Genomic DNA, 20,648 nt, shown 5'->3' with positions numbered 1-20,648 from the left:
TTCACCAGTGGTAAAAAATTAGGCGCGAAATGTTTTTATTCATGAATTAGTGATTGGCGTCACTCTTTAACTGATTCCTAGAATTATTTCGTCGGCAACTTCTGCATAATTAAAGGGTAAATAGTCGCCATTATGATTGAACGGTTTAGCGATAGCTGAAAAGATTACATCCTTTTTAAGTGAGTGGAGATCTCTAGGGCCGATAGTGTACTAAACTGGAGTGAATCATAGAAAAATAACTGGTCTAACGTACAGTACTGCAATAAGGCCAGTATTAAGAGTATTGCGTTAAAACAATCATTTTAATGGATAGTTAGTAAGCTTCATTAGTGAAAATCAAATAATTTTAACGTTTTGGTTTTCGCATTCTTTCGAAAGAATCAGCTTAATTTGATGTTACTTTTTCTCAAATTATTAAAAATATAAAAATGTGAATATGTTCCGTTTCAAACTTGGCAAAATCTGGATGAAAACCGTACATTTCGAAAGAATCAGCTAAATTTGCGGTTACTTTTTCTCAAATTATTAAAAATATAAAAATGCGAATATGTTCCATTTCAAACTTGACAAAATCTGGATGAAAGCCCGTACATATCAATTCAATAAGCTTATCTATTTTGAAATATATAATAAATGTAATCACGAATGATGATGTATCAACTCGAAAATCCAAGTTATATGAAGCTTTGCAAATATCGTTGTTCCTATTTTTATTGTTTTAGTTTTGATTTCCACTTGTGAAGCCGAAAGCTTGGTTTCAGCCAAATATGTACTAGCTCGCCGCTAGTACATATTTGGTGCACCATTTCCTAGTCATAGACATAAGAGTAGAATGGCCTATGGGGGAGGGCTTAGAAACAAAAACAAATGAAAGAGTAAGTAGTAAATATTATTTAATATTTATAACAGGTTGGCTGATAAGTCCCCGGTCTAACAAAGAAAAACACATTTTTTATCAAAATTCGTTTTTATTATTCAACATAGTTCCCTTCAAGAACGATACAACGATTATAACTACCTCCAATTTTTTGATAACATTTTGGTAGTACACCTTAGGTTTTGCCTCAAAATAGGCCTCAGTTTCGGCGATCACCTCTTCATTGCAGTCAAATTTTTTCCCTGCCAGCATCCTTTTGAGGTCTGAGAACAAGAAAAAGTCGCTGGGGGCAGATCTGTAGAATACGGTGTGTGGGGGAAGCAATTCGAAGCCCAATTCATGAATTTTTGCCATCGTTCTCAATGACTTGTGGCACGGTGCGTTGTCTTGGTGGAAAAACATTTTTTTCTTCTTCATATGGGGCCGTTTTGCCGCGATTTCGACCTTCAAACGCTTCAATAACGCCATATAATAGTTACTGTTGATGGTTTTTCCCTTCTCAAGATAATCGATAAAAATTATTCCATGCGCATCCCAAAAAACAGAGGCCATTACTTTGCCAGCGGACTTTTGAGTCTTTCCACGCTTCGGAGACGGTTCACCGGTCGCTGTCCACTCAGCCGACTGTCGATTGGACTCAGGAGTGTAGTGATGGAGCCATGTTTCATCCATTGTCACATATCGACGGAAAAACTCGGGTGTATTACGAGTTAACAGCTGCAAACACCACTCAGAATCATTGTTTTTGGTCAAATGTGAGCTCGCGCGGCACCCATTTTGCACAGAGCTTCCGCATATCCAAATATTGATGAATGATATGACCAACACGTTCCTTTGATATCTTTAATGCCTCTGCTATCTCGAACAACTTCATTTTACGGTCATTCAAAATCATTTTGTGGATTTTTTTTTTGATGTTTTCGTCGGTAACCACCTCTTCCGGGCGTCCACTGCGTTCACCGTCCTCCGTGCTCATTTCACCACGCTTGAATTTTGCATACCAATCAATTATTGTTGATTTCCAGCGGCAGAGTCCGGAAACTCATTATCAAGCCAAGTTTTTGCTTCCACCGTATTTTTTCTCTTCAGAAAACAGTATTTTATCAAAACACGAAATCCTTTTTTTTCATTTTTTCACAATAACAAAAGTTGCTTCACAAAAGACGCTCTATCTCACAAACAAATTGACTTACAGACGTCAAATTTTGACACGAATCATTTGAAGGTTGGTACTATATAAAAATAATATGCATTTAATACTAGCGACGCCATCTATGTGTCAGACCGGGGACTTATCAACCTGTTACGATAAATGCTCTTATGTGGTGGGGTTGTAATTTGCAAGGCTTTACATGTATTATTGAATATTTCATTTAAATTTTCTGATCTATTTTATGGTATACCATTTACACGCAAATCGCATGCAAATGTATTTGTACATTCTCTCTTCGCCCTCTTTTACATAGACAATAGAAATACATAGATGTCCCACTCTTCTCTTTAAAAAAATGTGTCAGTTCCAAAAATTAATTTTCTGACATTTCGTTTTGATTTTTTCGTTAAGAGAGATTCTTTTGTATTCGTTGTCCATTCACAATTAATTTTTTATGAGGAGTTTTTTATTACAGAACACCCTGTTGTGTTAAAAAGAGTACCAAAAATGGGACATCTATATGAATCTATTGTCTATGAAAGAGTCAGTCCCAAACATTAATTTTGGTGCATTTGCTTTTGTGTTGTTCGTAAAGAGCAATGCTGCTCAAATTAAATTTCGTATTTTCGCGGTTTTGGTCACATTTTTTTGTTCAAATATGCACTTTTAATATATTAATTTATTTATAAATCCTCTGGTGCATCATAAACGGTATAATTTTGTGTATATATAAAAATAGTATGCATTTAATACTGCGACGCCATCTGTGTGCCAGACCGGGCACATAGATGGCGTCTTATCAGCCAACCTGTTACAATTGTTTTCGACGTGGTGGGGATTCTCAGAAGCGCCGTCAAATTAAAACAAATGTTGGCAGGGTAGTTGTGGTGGTGAAAACTTTGTTGTCTTCTCTGTTGCCCCTTCTTTTCACTGGACAATCTGTCGTTGGCCACAAATGTATATTTCGTTTGGTTGGCAACGTTAGGTTAGGTTAAAGTGGCGGCCCGATTAAGATTCAGGCTCACTTAGACCATTCAGTCCATTGTGATACCACATTAACTAAAAGTATCTATTACATATGGTTACTTCTAGTTTTAACCACTGAACTTTCTCGATTATTTTCTTCTGTTGAACAAACTAGATTGTTCCAAAAAACATTAGCAGACTGCTTAAGTTAACGTTTTCCAGGACCGCCAGTAATCTGAAGCTATATGCCCCTAAAATTTGCTTACGCCTTACACAAAATGCAGGAGACTCACACAAGAGGTGTTTTATTGATTCCTTTTCCTCCGCATCATGACAGCTCATACAATAGTCATTATACTTCGCAACAATAGTTTTTGCAAATTCGTCTATCAGGCAGCGACCCGTTATAGCAGATATCTGACGTCTTGAGAACACTAACATATCTAGTGTACGGTTCAAGTTTTAATCGGGACATATTTGCTTGGTGTCGTTACAACCCTTGCAATTCTCCCATCGAACATTTGCCATCATAACAGCCTTCTCACGCAGTATGAGCTTGCAGGTAGTCAGGGGCATACCAACAGATTCTAGTTCCCCTGGAATATGTAAGATACCGTTTCGCAGTTCCCCGGTATGTTCCTATGGCCAGGCACCCATAGTAGGTGAATATTGTGCTGCTCAGTCATCTCTTTGAGAGATTTGCGGCAGTCGATGGCCGTTTTCGTGTTAAGGAACACAGAGTCCAAAGATTTTATTGCAGGTTGACTGCCTGAGTATATATTAATGCCAACATTTTTTGGAACATTCTCAGCCAATTCGCCACCACTCATTGCTAATATTTCAGCCTTTAAAACACTACAGTGATTAGGTAACCTTTTCGCTATTCGAAGTTCCAGATCTTTAGAACATACTCCGAAACCCACTTATCCATCCAATTTGGAGCCATCAGTGTAGAAATCTTTATATCGTTTGTTCCCCGCGGCCTGTGTGCACCACGCCTCATTGTTGGGAATTAGAGTTTGGCCAAAATGTCTAAAGGCAATAGATGCAGCATGACATTAAGGGAAATTGTTCCTGTCTTGCTGAATGCGCCTGAGATACACAAGCACGTCATACGCTGAACTTTATCTAAACAAGTCGGTTTCTGAAGTGCCGGCCACCAGACTACAACACCATATAGCATTATAGGTCTAACCACTGCCGTGTATAGCCAATGCACAATTTTTGGTTTTAGGCCCCACTTTTTTCCTATTGCCTTTTTGCACGAGTACAAAGCTACCGTTGCTTTCCCCGTCCTTTCTTCAATATTAAGCTTAAACTTCAGCTTCCTGTCCAAAATAACGCCAAGATATTTTGCACACTCAGCACACTCTTTCAATACCCCCTAAGGAAATGGGTCTAACCGTGGGAGTTTTGCGATCTTTGCAGTATATGACTAGTTCTGTCTTTGCAAGATATACCCCAAGACCATTATCTTTCGCCCATTTCCCAGTCATCCGGAGGGCTCTCTGTATAATATCTCTGATTGTGGATGGGAATATTCCCCTGACTGCTAGCGCCACATCATCTATGCCACCAATGTTGGCAACGTTATTCAATTGGTTGTTCAACCAATCTTAAATTGTGAATGACCAGTACGCAATTCCTAGAGGTTGCTCAACAAACGACAACTGTCAAACGCTTGTTGTTTTTACTTGTTTTGTTGTAAATTTATTTAATCAAAGTGCTGGAAATTGTTGTTTAAAAACAAAACAATCGAAATACAATAAAAAAAGATGTGTTAAAATATATACATGATGGTGATATATACAAAAAACCAATGAGAATTTGGTGGGAAATATATTTATGGTTGCTTGGCATTCGACATTCTATGCATGAAAAGATGAACATTTAAAGTACATCAAACTTTGTAATAAATAGTCCTGCTAGAACTTCTAATTATTAAGTTCAAAATGTCCAACAATATGTTGAAGAGTGTAAATTTCTATGACTTGTGCCGTATATGCACAACAACAGCATCAACGGGAAAGACTGACATTTTTTCACAAGAAGGAAAATCCAAAAATTTGAATGGAAAAATCATGGAATGTTTATCAATTACAGTAAGTGGTCACAATATTTTTACTACAGGTTAAGAAACTCTTTGTTTTACTTCTAGATTGAGGAAACGGATCGCTTGCCAAAAGTTGTATGTCAGCAATGTGTAAACTTATTGGAAAATTTTACAGAATTTCGAAACATTTGTCGAAATTCTCAGACCATGTTAAATTCTTGCCTTGATTCATCTCAGAATGGAAGCGGTGGTGGTAGGGTTGTAATCAAAGATGTTATAACTTCTACTGGTAAAAGCGCCAGTGTTCTTAGTAACGTTTCCAATTCCATGGCTGTTCAACAGCAAACAATGCCAATTAATGTTGCTCAGCCACAGCAAGTCCAGATACAGCAACCTTCGATATTCTCACTGCAAGGATCAAATTTGATAGCAATGCCAACCACTCCTACCGTACAAAATCAGGATTTTCTAAATTCTGTAATGCAACTGGGCTTACAGGTAATGTTTTAATTGCTATTCTATTTTTATTATTATTAAAAAAAATTATTGCAGCCCGATAGCGTTGTCAAAACAGAAAAACCTTCCTTGCCGCAGTACACGATTACTATGGATAACTCTAACCAGCAACAATTGGTACAGACACAAATTTGTTCAGAACCTTCCAAAGAAAAGGAAACGAAATCTAAGTAAGTTGAAAAATAAATGAACATGTATGACATTAAAAGAAAAAAATCAATATTTTTAGTGCGTTAGAAGAGTTCTTAAAGTTGAAGCCGAATATTAAAGTGACACCGATTCCCAAGAGAACACAACCGAATCAAATGGAAATGCTTCCCCAGGATCAACTTGTTCAATTGCAATTGCAGCAATTACAACAACAATTACAATTACTAACATCTCAGTTACAGCCTCAGCAAATAACCATAACGGCTCCGCCATTGCAAGCTCCTCTTGCATCACAAACATCGCCTAACACATCAATTCCTGCCACAGAAAATACAACAATTTCTTCTTCGGATATCGAAGATTCAAGCCCTTCGAAGAACAAAAAACCCAAGCTTAATTTTGTTCTCGCACCACCTGCTCCCACACCGACTAATACTGCAACGACGCTATCGGCTACTATACCGCAGTTGGTAAATTCGCCTCAAATACAATTTCAACTACAACCAGCATTACAGCAGCCTAATTCTGCTGCAACTTTGCTCTCGAATTTGGCTCCTTTACTACAACCACAAACACAAAATTTAAATGCTCTTCTACAGAGTCAATCTATTACTCAAAATACGCCGAGTTACTTGCCCATAACCATTAAAGATGAAAATACAGATCAGCAATATGTGGCCCATATAGACGCAAAGAATTTCCTTTTACCAACATACCAATTGCAAATGAAGGTAAATTCAAATTTCTTTATTACGTTATTGAAACCGACTCTTGGTAAAGCCATTAAAAAAAGGCTTTAAAAATTTGGAAAAGATGACTTTTTCAATTCTTCGACTTTTCAAATTTCAAATAAGGCAAATGCCTTATAAAAAGTGGAATTCTAATCCACTTTTAGTGGATTTCGAGCCTAATGTGAATGACGTATTATATATATTTTAACTAGATTTCAACTGTCATTTGCCTTATAAAACTGGTATTTCCAATCCACTGTTAGTAGATTTCGTGCCTAATGTGTATGGGCTATTAGATTTTCCCGATTTGACTTTATAAAAAATTCTAAAATTAGGTTTTTTGACTCTTTTTATTATTTAAAAATTGACTTTTTACGTTAAGACTTTTGTTTCCTTTCCAAAATCTTCGATATTTGGGTATTTTCGACTTTACTAAATGGGAACAATTGCAAAGTTTCGAGCTTTAAATATTTTTAGATTAACATTTAATGTTTGCCAAAGCACAAAAAAAAAACTATTTTTCTATTATTGAAAAAAAAAAACTGTTTCCAATCTTTTTTAATTGTTGTTATAATTTTAAAATTTATATGTGCCCATAGTTACAGCCTCAAATAACCGGTCAACAGATTATGCAATTTGCTCCGACTCTCCAGCTGACCCCAAATCCATCGTATCAACCTTCTGCTATAAATTCACTTAATACTAATATTTCATCATTGAGCGGTACAACTCAAAGTCTACCAATACAAATCGCCAACACACCATTACCACAAGCTCTGACAACTTCTAAGCCACAGATGACAGCAGCGACGACAAATCAACAACAACAGTCCAATGATAATAATACTCAAAGGCTCAAACAGACTTCATCGGGAAAGAACATAGAAATAACATCGCAACAAATTATTAATCCGGGAAAAATAAAACAAGAGCCGCTTGACACTGTAGAAAAACCAAACAAAACTGAGATAGGAGATTCTACTAATCGTCCAAAATATAAAATATCTCAATCTAGTAGTGGTGGTAATACAATAGAAATCACACCCACGACCAGTTTTACGCAGAAAATAATGCAACAAGTCCAGGAGCAACAACAACAAAAAATCTCACCCACAACGTTAGCTCAACATGGTGGTATAACGGTCCAACGTATTAATCCAAAATCGAATCAAGTAACTACAAACGCCACAAAAGAAGCCCCCATACATTCCACAAAGCCATCGAATACCACTCCAACGAATTTGCCAAAATTGCCAATTTTAAACAAGGGTAATATTACGATCAGTCGAGTAACTTCATTAAACCCACAAAGTCAAAAGACAACAAATACTAGCAATCAAAATCCAACACCACAAACTCAAACAGCAAACGTAAAAATTGTCAGTCGACAGCAAACACTGCGTTCATCATCTATACCAGCAACACAACAAAAAATTACACAATCTCCCAATACAACGGCGATCAAACAACAAAATTCAGGACAAAGTCAAAAACCCCAGATTATTAGTAATGTTTCTGCGAACGTGACGTCCTTAAATATTTCACCAACAAAAAAAATTATTAAAAAAATTCAAAAACCTTCGGAATCAGAAAGCGATGGAAATGTAATTAAAGAAAATCAAACAACATCAATGTCTTCAAACGTGGCCCAAGCGGAATCAGGTGCAAAGTGTTCTTCAAATGAGAATAATGTTCCCAGTACGGATTCTAGTCAAAGTAATGCTCAAAACAGTATAGAATGTTCACAATGTGGTCGTGGCTTCAAGAAGAAAGAACATTTAACCCAACATTTGAAACTCCATACAGGCATTCGCCCATTCCGCTGTAATGAGGAAGGTTGTACAAAAGCATTTCATCGTAAAGAGCATCTACTGCGTCATCACGTTAGCCATTCTGGCAAGAAGATGTTTAGTTGTGATATATGTCAAAAGCCTTTTTCTCGAAAGGATAACCTTAGCAAGCATAGAAAGTAAGTAAACACAATTTTCTTGAACGTTGTTGGTTTCGAAGCTTGGTGTAGATGGTTTGATAAACTTTATTTTCTTTCTATTTAGAATTCACACTGAGGCTAACACGAATAGTTACGAATGTGAGATTTGCAACAAAACATTTGTTGTAAAAACCTATTACATACAGCACAAATTGTTACATAAAACGAAATCATTGCCACCACCTGATGAGGTAATTGAATTTGATTTTAAATGAAACAAACCAAACGCAAAACTTCCAAAATCCAATAAAAAAAATTAAGGTAAAATGGATTTTGGAAAATGATACGTATAAAAAATTTTGTGTTTTCAATAATTTTCATTAAATATTATATACATATATATTTTTTTTTTATCAATATAGGATCCCAAATCTGAGACACAACAAGAGGCAGATAATCAAACTAATGAATCCAGCTGTGAGAAAACAACGCAAAATCAAACCGATTATCAAAATCAACATCAATTGCTTCAACAACAGGAACAATTACAGAAACAGCAACAACAGCAGCAACAAACTTTACAATTAGTACAACAGCAACTTCAACAATTACAAGGTCAACCCCAAATAATGCAATTACAATTACCAACATCCATGGTAACAACACAAAATGGCAATACTATAACGATACAAGCATCGAATGATCCCAATGCAAATTCGTTTAAAAGTCATGAGACGACTGTTTTAAATTTACCCGCCACTTCACTCGCAAATTTTGTTCAATTATCACAAGCCCAATTTGTGAATCCTGCAACGGGACAGATTATGGGACATTTAAAAATGGAAAAATGATCAAATAATGTCTAAACATTGGATATAAGGCTTAATCCATTTGTAAATTAATCTCGAGTTTCTATAATCTCTCTAATTATGGCCACATTGATGTAAGTTTCTGTTGTTAATATTTTGTTATTTTTATTTTATATTTTTATATGTTTTTTACACTTTTTCTATTTATACAATTTGTTTCAATTTTATGAGTTATTGATTACATGTTCAGTGTTATTATTATTTTTTTTTCATTTACATAAAAGCTGTAAGGTTTTTTGTTCACATTACCAGTTTAATTTACCTATTTTAAGGTGTCCGTCTTATAATGCCATTTAACAAAAACAAAAACTATCGATTTACCAACCAAATGCTGTCAAATAGTTTTTTATCCCCATTTCATTCTCGGTAAAGCGTTGGGTACCTTGCATAAGATTTTTTCTTGAAAATTTCTGTAAACATATAAATTGAAAATATTCAGAAAAGCCCAGATGTGTGCAATAGGCCAGATATGTCGAATATTTTCACTAGGTAAATGTCTTTTGGCAGACTCCAGGGGCATATATGTATAACAAACGTTTCTTTTTAATTTTAAAATCAAATCTATCCAGTGCAATATCATATTTATATTATTGGAAAATTTATATTAAATTTTTATTAAAATTTGACTCATGACAAACATTTTTACTACGAAAGTGGACTTTTCGATTAAAAAGTCCGAGTCGACTTTGCTTTTGCCCAAAATCCAAAAGTTGTTTTTGGATTGAAAAGTAAATGAGAATCTTTTCTTGCTAACTTCAAGAGTATATGTAGAGGGTACCTTTCATTTAAACATAGTGCTATCATACTTACCAATGAGTTTTATAGAATAGTCTAGTATGGCGTATTTGTTGAACCGCAACGCAGTGTTGTTTCCTTTGTTTGACATTTCTCAAATTTCGATATTTCCAAAATTTTAAATCGATAGGACGAAAACTCCACTTAATATAAAAATGATTTATATTTTCCAAATTTTATTATAATATTTATCTCCAGATAGTTTGAAGATTTTAACAATAAGTAGTCGGACAATCTCATTAACGTAAAAGTTATATATAGTTTGGTGTTTTGCAATTTATTTTATATAATATCCTAAAATAAATAATATAGAAAAAACATTAATATAATACAGAAAATAAACATATCTTCCAGTAATTCTTGCAAAAATTTTGTATATGCCCAATTTACATTGAGAAAGTTTCAGAAGAAACTAAATGTCAAAAATTCTAACCAAATGGCAGCCGGGTAACAAAAATAGTTAGCCTCTTTTGATTATTTTAAGCATGGCATTTCTGAAAATAAATTACATTTACATGTGTAGACACCTTAAAATTATCTTCTTTCCTACAATTTACTTTTAAAATTCATTTTGTAAATATTCTATAGTTCATTAATTATAATAAACAATAAATGTATTTGTGTAATATTTTACATTAATATGAGAAAGCATTTCCAAATTTTTTGGAATTTGAAAATATTTTTTTTTCAACATCAAAATACGATGTTTAGCTTATTTTTACTCGTAATTTACATACGTAATATATTTTTATATTTAAAAATAAATTTAGCTACCCTCAGAAGAATATCAGAGAGCCTCTCCAAGCGTCTGTAAATAGGATTCTTTTATCTGTAAATGGAAATCACATGAAAGAAAATTCATAGAATTAGATTTTGCTAATACATAAGTTTTACGTAAAATAAAATAAAGATAATGTTTATAAAGCAAATGCACAAAATTATTAAATAATAAATAAAATGTAATAATAAAAACCAATTCTTTAGTGTTAATTCTTCGAAGGGATATATATTTTCATCTTCCCTAATCTTCCTCATAATGTTGAAATAAAAAGTCTGCGTTGTGCTTCCCTTTCGCTTTACTTCACTTAACGTCGCCTTTAGTCTAGTATTATGCTTGGTTTCCACACCGAAACTCTCGCGATTTTAATCAATCATGCCCCCAGGTAAATTTTATTTTTATTTTATTTGCTCTATTTTGTAATATAGGTTAAATTACAATAAAAACTACTCCAAATTACTCATCCAATTCTAGGATTGTCCCTATGTTTAATAACGAATACCACTTTATTTTCATTGACGAAGGGTTTTCGACTCTGCACTTACGCATTCTCAAAAGTAAATTTTAACCGTAACATTCGACCCAATGGTGAGTTACTAAAATTTTCTTGAATGGGACGATTTTTCGTGAGTCACCAGGGGGATAATCACGGCATTCGATATCGAATTCATAATCGTATCGAAAAAATTGTCGATACGATTAAAAGTTTGGATCACGCCATTCGATCGAAATTTGATTCAATTTATCTAGCATTGCCAACAGCAAAAAACGAAGCAGAACAAAATGAAATAACAAAATTAAGTTAGCGGCACAAAATAGAATGTAGAAAAACACATGTTTTTGAAGATTGCAAAGTAAAAAGTAAATTTTATTGCATTTTATATTATGAACCCATATCTCTATTTACATTCCTCCGATTTCCTTCCTAATTGGAGGATGAGATGAATATAAAATAATTCGGCGACAGATAAGGAATAAAAGTGCACATTGTTATTGGTGTAAGTACATGGGTTTGAAATGGTGTGCACTGTTAGAAAGTCACCTTTTTGCAGGCTCAATGGACGATTTCGGCTGACGAAGGAGGCATTCGAATGGAAAATAATTTTTGGTGGCATGTCAACGTAAATTCTATCGCTTTACAATTGCCTGCCGTCTTAAAACTTTTTGCCAGTGGAAGCCTTCATCATTCACTATTCTTACAAGGTGGTCCAGAAGCGTTATGTTTGTCACGGAATGGTACGGTAATTGGTTGATCACAATCTCTTGGATATCGATCTAGCATATGCACTTTATATATGGTTCTTTGCCAAGCGAGGATGCTCGCTCCCGAACTCGACTATGACCATTTTTTGTTTAACTTTTATTGGAGTTGCATTAGTCCTAAATATTCAAAATATGTTAATTATATGTAAATTTACTACAATTCGAACTAAAACTAATATATTTACTATTCCTATATGACGAAAACAATGTAAAAACTAGTGAAAAATGTTTTACGATTGCAATTTACCAATCGAAAATATTGTCGATCAAAAAACTCGATATTGACTCCCGTGATCCGAAAAATTTAGATTTCGATCAAAAATTTTCGATATCGAATGCCGTGATTAGCCCCAGATTTTTGGTGAGTCACGATATTTCAGATCGTGAGTGTGAGTCTTTAAAAGATTTTCGTGAGTGTGCGTGAGTTCTACCAAAACCTCGTGCGTGAGTAAATTTTTTTAGTGCGATTAAAATATTACTCGCGTCCACACCTCTTGTTTAGGGGTAATCGAGTTTAAAAAATAGCAGAAAGTGTGTGCTTTTTCAGCAGCAGACTTTCTGCAGTTTTAGTAGGTTTTTCTACTATTTCTACTAACAAATTTCTTTGGGTTTAACAGTTTTATAAGAGCCTATTTCAATTTCAACAAAACGCTGATTTTAGACCCACTGTGTAGAAAAAATGCGCCAACATCCTTGGGAAAGTCGATGAAAAATTGTCTAAATAAGAAATTTCAAATTTTATGTTTACTTAATTGTTGGATTTGCCTCTATACAACAAGCATTCTCTGTTCTATTTTAGATTTATTCAAATTTATTTGTAAACATTTCAATTTATTTTCCAAAAATTTGTTTGGTTTTTTTTCGTGGGAAATGCATTGTTTGTAATACATTAAAAATGTGCAGATTTATTAATTTGAGTTGTAACTATGGCATATTAAAACATATATTTTATGTCATAATTGGAATTTTTTACACAATAGGAAACATTTGTTTAATGAACAATACGTGTAAATATAGAAAACTTTGTGAAATTTAGGAATATTTCAATGCCATAAAATATGATAAATTGAAGAGAAAGTCAAATAAAAAATATTGCATTTTTGTTGAATGTTTATATTGATTTCTGACGTGTTCCTAAGAAAAGTGTTTAGAAATGATTCCAATGACGTACTTGAGGAATACGAGGAATATTAGCCATATATAACCGATATTGAGTGGAAACCCCATAAATATGTTTTTAAACGTTTTGTGAGTAAAATGTTTATTAAAAACTTGCTATTTCATATATATTTGTTTATGACCTTTTCATTAATGACCATATCATATTAAATATTGAACTACACTCAAAAAAGGTGAACCCTATATTTCACTAAAGCCAATTTATCTTTATTTAAGTTCATGGAATTATTATGTTTGGAGAAAGTTTCCTTTACTCTAAAAACAACAGATTTACTAATTTCGTACTTCTCACAAAATAACATAGTTCATTATTTCTATAAATTTGTAAATTTTACTACAAATGCGCCCATCTTGAACTTCGTATGGCACTAAAGACATTCTTGCAATTTTGAACTCCAATTTTTTCCTTCAAACTACAAAATTTTCTTTAACAGGTGAAAAAAATTAAATATGTCTAATAAATATTCCTGAGTTTGTCAAAAAATATGTACTTATTTTTGTGATATCGGCGTGATGTCGGCGTTTGTAATACTGTTTACGGCCATTTTCATGTAGCTCCGTTAGGCTTTAACTGTCAGTTACCAGAAAGTAAATTGCAAATATCTTTTCTCCAGTTAACTTTAACTGAAAAATTTCTAGCAGTTAAGCTCCTAACTGGCATATAGAATGTATAGACAAGATGACAGATATGTCCATAGATTGGTTTAAAAATTAGTTAGCTAACGTAGCACTAACGGAGCTTCATGAAAATGGGGGTTAGTTAAACATTTCTAAAACTAAACTAAATTTTCAAAAATTAACCAAAAAATTTCTGCCTGGTGGGTTCACTGTTTTTTCAGTGTATTTTCAGATTTTATGGAATTCGAAAAATAATTGAATCCGTCGATTTGAATTTTCATTACATGGTTATTTTAGGCAATTTTTTGAAACTGTCATGGTTTTAAATTTAAATTTGAATACTAATCTGACAACTACATCATATTGGTTTTCTCTGGAACACCTCAAAGTGAACTAAATGCGTGTGTGTATCGTACCATAAATATTTATAATGGTACTGGTAGCGTTGCCAAATGCCATGACCGCAATGGTTCAGCGAAAATATCCTGTAATAGGATAAATTATATGCACACATATTGATAAACGATTTCAAGGCAAAGACTTGCAATATAATGTTTTACTATTTGTTAAAATTTCGACACTTGCAGTCATTGAAAAGTTTGAAATTTTTGGCATCGTGACGAGTTGTTAGAGTAGAAAGGTCTACATCTTATTCATTTGACTCGAAAGTTGTCTTCGATCTTTTATATATGTTTTTGTAAAATAGTCGGCTTAATATTTTTGACAAAAAGTCGATCACTTCAAATTCGATTTTCGACTTTTGTATCCCTATCCTACATACCAATCGGATGGAATTTTCTTTTTGTGTTATTTAGCGCGATTTTTTTTGAATATTTCTTTAAAGGAATATAACTTTTTGTAGCTTTTATTGAGGACACACATTAAATCGTGTTTTCTTGTACTCCATTTACCACACCATGCCCAGGAACCAAACTACTTAGGTTTAGAATTTCATGTAAGCGCCTTAAAGTATGCTAATATTTTAATAGATTTTTTTTTGTAGTTAGGAAACAGGTTTATGCAATAATTAGTGTGAAAATGAAGTAAATAATTTTTTATGGGTTGTACCATTTGTTTATAAATCAATATGACACCTTTTATTATAATTGTCATTTGTGAGAATTTTTAAAAATTTCTAGCGGCAACACTGGTTTGTATAGAAATACTAATGGCCGGTTTCTAATCCTTCGATTGGCTTTTAACCAAAGGCTAAATAAGTGTGTTTGTATGCTGTCAGCCACTGTGGTGTAATGTTTAGTAGGCCCGTCTTGCATACAAAGGGTCCTGGGTTCAATCGCACTTTAGACCGAACACCAAAAACTTTTTCAGCGGTGGTTTACGCCTCTCAGTAATGCTGGTGACATTCCTGAGTGTTTGGGTTTAAAGATTTGATAATAATTTCAAGTCCAAAATCAAGATATTTATAATATATTCTTAAATATATTTTTCCTTAGTATTTTATTCTACAAAATGTGGGTTCAGCATTGTGGGTTGAATAAAAAATATTTTTTAAAAGCTACTTATTTTTTCAGCGTATTTTATAACCTTTCCCTTTTTTGTGCTTTAATAAGTAAATCATTTTAAATAAATTAAATGCAACGGTATATAAGTAAGTTCTTTTATTATTAAGAAATAGTTCAACGTTCTTTAAATTTATTGTAACAAATAAGCAATACAAATTAATAAATATTATATTAAAAAAGCTTAAATAAATCAATTGGCATTCTAAAATAAATTAAACTATAAATATAGCTTTGCAATATAAAAGGAATTATGTGATTCCAAAACATTCCGCATATTCTCAACGGTCATTATGGATATTTGAGCTCCACGTAGAATTTGTCCTTCGATTATTATAATAAAAATAAATTAAAAGAAACGATAAAATAGTCTTTGGCCCAAATGAAATGCATTAAAAAATAATAGTTATTCAATAAGCTTATATATAATAACAAGATTTCTTGTTTATATAAGTCAGCTAAACTTTATAAGTGAGCTATATATAAAAATGATGAAGCCTTTCTCGCACAGCCATTAAAAGATAGTTCAATAAGCCAAGTTACTAGTTCCAACACTCTGAACCCCCACTTTATTCAAAAATGCTTCAATTATGGTTCGATACATGTTGGACTTAAGACAGATGATGGCAGGCGGAGCTACGAACTATGTAACATTCAGAGTAGGATGCAGGACAAACACAAACAAATGCAGGAAAGACAAGAACAAAACGTAAAAAACGCATATAAATAAAGACATTTTTTTTAAATACTGTCAACAATTTTGAAAATAATTCAAATTATTAAAATACTTTTGTATGGAATTAGGAAGTGTGCTTAGATGACAGAGAGAGATTTTCAAGCAAGTGAAAAAGAAAGAATAGTAACGGCTATGATTTGAATTAGGTATATACTAACTTTTTCATACCCGTTGACTACAAGTGGATAGTAGCAATCGAGTGTAAGTTCTTAGAGATTTCCATTCCAGACATGGTGAAGGGTGATGTAAAACAGGAAACGTTTTCAATGCACACTTCTCTACGCATATTTATATGTTAATTCCGATATTTTTTTCACATCACCCCAAACTTGTAAACCTTTAATGTCAGATATATCGAAATATGTCTCATATGTGGTAATGCGATTGGGTGCATTCTCATAGATTTTGTATACATCAATCACACCATCTTGGAATGCAAATTCTAATTCGAAAATTTGACCTAAAACAGAGTAATCGAGAATTGAATTATTATTGTTATTTTGGTATGACACTACACTGGACTTATTGCTATCTCTACTATAGGACACACCATCTAAGCTATCATAGTCCTGCTCCATGTGATCCATCCAACTGCCATTGTCCTTGTAATTTTCAACGATAACTTGTTCGTCCAATAGCCATTTGAAGTGATATGTAATAAAGTCGGGATTTTTACAAAGTTCATTGACGAAATTTATCGAAAATCTGTAATGAGAAGCAAAGAAAATCGAAAAATAATTTAAAAAAAATTATATATAAATTATTAAAATTATATTAGTATATAATAAATATATAAATATGCACCAGCTAAATAAATTTCAATTGATCTCATTAAAAAATGTCCTGTGACATGAAAGAGTAAAATTTACTGTTAATGCACACGAAAAATTATAACCATTTTTTAAATTAAATTCTCAAAAATTTAATTAAAAAATTAATTGTTTGTATTTACTCATTTGCGTGATTGTTGCAAATTAAATTAAAAATGAATTGCCCGAAAATTCCCAACTTAAATAAAAACCCAAAGCAATTAGTCACAAGCCATAAAAGGTGGCACATTCATTTAAAAAAGTGGCACACTTTTTCATAAAGAAAATGCTACGCATTTATATCAGTGTATTATATAGCTTAGTGAACTTAGATCTTTATTAATCTAACATTAGTAGAAACTTTTTGAAATTTAATATTAAAAAGTGACACAGTATGGCAAAAAGTGGTGCAAAAGGTATCACATTTAGTGGCACAAAAATATTACAAATTGGGAATTTGCTACTAAAGTGACACAATGGTAACACTGACCCCAATACATTGGTGAACAATTCTTATGAAAAATAAATAACAATTTATTGATTAATCTTTAGACATTTAAATTCGTGGAACAACCCCATATCTTCATATATTTCCACTGCAATGTATAGTGACTTCCCTGGACCCAATCTCATAGGTATAAAAATCATAAAAGACGTATTTCAAGCAAATCGCATTGTAAACGCTTGTTCGATGAACAATCTTTATCATATCTATATTTATGGTCCAAATCAGGGTTAACATTTAGGGCGAATATTTCCCCAAGCAGAGTAAAGTGTACATTAGCGCTCCATTTCTACTCCACATCCATGAAAGAAAATCCCCAATTTGGGGGGAATAAATCTGCACATGCTCCATTTGTAATGTTCGGGGACCTACTTCAATAAGGAAGATTTCAAAAAATCCTCACAAAAGTCCCCAAATGTGTAGACATTTCCCATCAAATAATCAACGAAAGAAAATCCCCAATTTTGGTGAAAAAATCCCAATACTGGCAACACTGCCTAGCAATGCCAACGCTATTGTGATTGTACAAAAAAACGATAAACTAGCTCAAAATTAAGCCTTACATATTCCAAAAGGCAAACTATCTTACATAAAAGCGAACATAGGTTAAACATGACGCACACGAACGTGGAGAGTTTTCCCATGTGGTTATTAGTGAGACAATTTTCTTTTTTAAAAGATACATATATAAGTATGAACTTGGTAATACATCATGTCAGCTACTTTGATTTCATTTCATTTCATTTATTTATTTTCGCATAATCTGTAAGCCTATTGTGGCCAAATCGATCATAAGCATCAACATGAGAGACCATAAGTACAATATTAAGATATTAATACTTAATAGACAAATAGATTACTTAATAATAAAGCTACAAAATAAAAATTACAAGTTTATAATTATGAAATTGTACATAAAAAATTTTACATATAAATTTAAAAAAGTTTCCTTAATATGCTCCGGGTACTGGAAAAAGTCTAAACATTGTTCCAACATTTATGGTAATTTCACATAAACAAAAAAATATTACACCAAAAACATTGATACGCGTGACAAAATTGCTAACAATATTTTATTCCGGGAACAGAAATATTTTATCTTCATATGGCAAACGCTGTTGTTGCTAACATAAAATCATTTTGTCAGACACTTAATTAAAATATTTGGGTTTTTATTTTGTGCTAAAAATAGACTTCTTACGTACTTGTCGAAAGGCGGAATTCTTATAAGCGTGTCTGGGAGACTAATCAAACTCAAGAGAATATGGAGAAACTGGGCTATCGATTATGATGAGGTCTTATAGACATAAATTTGGTATGAACCAGTAAAGTGATGACTAATATTGAATATTTTATTAGGGTTGACAGATAAACCATTCATCATAAATTGATATTAGGTTCTATAGTTTTTTTTATTTAATTTAAAAAATTATATTTTTTGTTTGGTTTATTTGCTGCCAATCAACATGTCCTGTAGAAACTATATTGCAAGCGACGATATGATAAAAAGAAGTACAGTGGAACCTCTCAGAAGTGCGCACGATCGCCTAAATTCTGTTCACATTTGGGAGGTGTCTAGTTTTGAGAGGTTAATGTATTAATATAGCAACGTCTCACGTTTGTGGACAACTTTTAATAGGTGTAGGGTTTTCAGAATGTCCAAGTTCCAAGTAAATACATATCGAAAAATTCTTCAAACTGTATTAGACATAATTAATAAGACTACACGCAAAAAAATAATTCTTTCCTCCCAAACGAAATTTTAGACAAACAAAGTTCGTTTCTCATTTGCTTTTCGCTGTAAGGAAGTGTATTTGGAAGAAAAGTATATACTTTTTGTGATAAACGTTTATTCTTTTCCAGGATGTAAAAACAATTTCATAAAGACTAGCTCAAAAAAAAACATTATTTTCTTGCTAATTGCATTGTCCCTCACATCTTTCTCACATCCACGAGGATTTTTAGTTCTTAACACCTTTTCCTGTAATACCAACAATGTAGAAGAAATTATACGATTTTATAAATTTTTAAAATTTTTTTTACCTTTCGCCTGGACGGAGAATCGAACCGCGGACCATGCACATTGTAAGCCAACACACTAACCACTGAGCTATGTACTTGTTATGGTCATCAATAGATAAATATCCATATAAGTTATATTTATATAGCATAGCTTGCGGCGCCCACGAACCAAATAAACAAAGTTTATTTAACAGAAACAAACATTTAGTTTGGCACCGTGGAGCAGTGGTAGCTACGTCCGACTCTCATGCCAAGGGTCGTGGGTTAGATCCCTGCTTCGGCCAAAGTTTTTTTTTTGCTTTTGTTTTTTTATATATATTCCAGATATATTCGGAAGATTCCGAAAAAATTTTCAACATTACATTGTACTATATTAAATTTTGAACTGTAAAATGTGTCTTATTAAAGACCTAAAGTCAGAAAAGAACAGTGTTTGATATAAACGAAATGGACTGTGTTGTTATTTCAAAAATAACTTTTTTTATTGAAAAAATAAAAATTTTGAAACAAACGAATTTTTTTGGTGATAAAAGTTTAAAATTTTCGAAGCAATTCAAAAAACTCTAACAAAAGAAAAACGTTTTCGGTACACGTTTTCCAAACGTTTTTTTCTTTGCGTGTAGTTTACAAAAAAAGTTTTTTTTTCATGTAAAGTAGCGTATCTTTCCTTTTTAAGAAAATGTAATAATTTAATAAAAATTGTAGTATAATTTCTTAAAAATTTCCTTAGCGTCATATTTTAATTAACAATTTTAATATTTTATATTGCGCTAAGGGCATTCTTATACCAATTATTTTTTTCTTGAAATTATTACATTTTCTTAAACAGAAAATAAAAACTAGTTAATAAATTACAATAAAATAAATTAATAATTAATAAAAAATAATAAGTATACGCTTCATTTCTATTTAATTTTTTTCTCTTCCCTACTTCGTGCAACTATAATTAACAAAATTTGATTAAAGTGAAGGAAATTTTCTCATATTGGAAAATGTTTAACTAAATTCGTGAGCTAAAATAAAATTAAATTGGCTTTAGCGGTGTTTATAATTAATACAACTCACTTCATACTTAAACAATTAATTTCGAACACAATTTTTTTTTGTGACACCCTAATGTACTTATAATGTACACATGTTGAAACATCCATTTGTCCAAAAGATAATGTTTAACATAT

General features: G+C 32.5%; 2 protein-coding genes across 6 annotated transcripts in view; one reads left to right on the top strand and one right to left on the bottom strand.

The window, feature by feature from the left end:
• Window positions 1–4,705: 4,705 nt before the first annotated feature.
• On the top strand, window positions 4,706–11,016 carry pad (poils au dos). Its single transcript, XM_075289208.1, has 7 exons — window positions 4,706–5,098; window positions 5,155–5,547; window positions 5,602–5,735; window positions 5,795–6,446; window positions 7,046–8,415; window positions 8,501–8,627; window positions 8,799–11,016. The coding sequence occupies exons 1-7, from the start codon at window positions 4,949–4,951 to the stop codon at window positions 9,225–9,227; spliced, it is 3,255 nt and encodes a 1,084-aa protein (XP_075145323.1). The 5' UTR covers window positions 4,706–4,948; the 3' UTR covers window positions 9,228–11,016.
• LOC142220210 (galactose-binding lectin l-1) overlaps window positions 10,200–20,648 on the bottom strand; it is a 25,846-nt gene continuing 15,397 nt past the window's right edge. Inside the window, exons 2-3 of one of the 5 annotated variants that reach the window (XM_075289211.1) lie at window positions 16,685–16,839; window positions 10,200–10,869 (exon numbers count right to left, since the gene is read on the bottom strand). In XM_075289211.1, the coding sequence (XP_075145326.1) occupies window positions 10,817–10,869; window positions 16,685–16,839 (208 nt within the window). In that variant the 3' untranslated portion in view covers window positions 10,200–10,816. Of the gene's footprint in view, window positions 10,870–15,482; window positions 16,840–20,648 lie in introns of those variants that run through there. The other 4 variants (XR_012717844.1, XR_012717845.1, XM_075289210.1 and 1 more) reach the window with 4 other exon arrangements.

Source organism: Haematobia irritans, chromosome 1 (assembly GCF_050003625.1).
Source record: "Haematobia irritans isolate KBUSLIRL chromosome 1, ASM5000362v1, whole genome shotgun sequence".
In the NCBI taxonomy this organism is placed as follows: Eukaryota; Metazoa; Arthropoda; class Insecta; order Diptera; family Muscidae; genus Haematobia; species Haematobia irritans.
The sequence above is the reverse complement of the archived record's forward strand: the minus strand, read 5'-3'. Positions and strand labels throughout refer to the sequence as shown.

Coding starts and splice junctions, on each gene's coding strand:
- pad (XM_075289208.1), top strand. CDS start 4,949: ATGTCCAACAATATGTTGAAGAGTGTAAATTTCTATGACTTGTGCCGT. Junction 6,447..7,045: donor CATACCAATTGCAAATGAAG/GTAAATTCAAAT, acceptor ATGTGCCCATAG/TTACAGCCTCAAATAACCGG. Junction 8,416..8,500: donor AACCTTAGCAAGCATAGAAA/GTAAGTAAACAC, acceptor CTTTCTATTTAG/AATTCACACTGAGGCTAACA.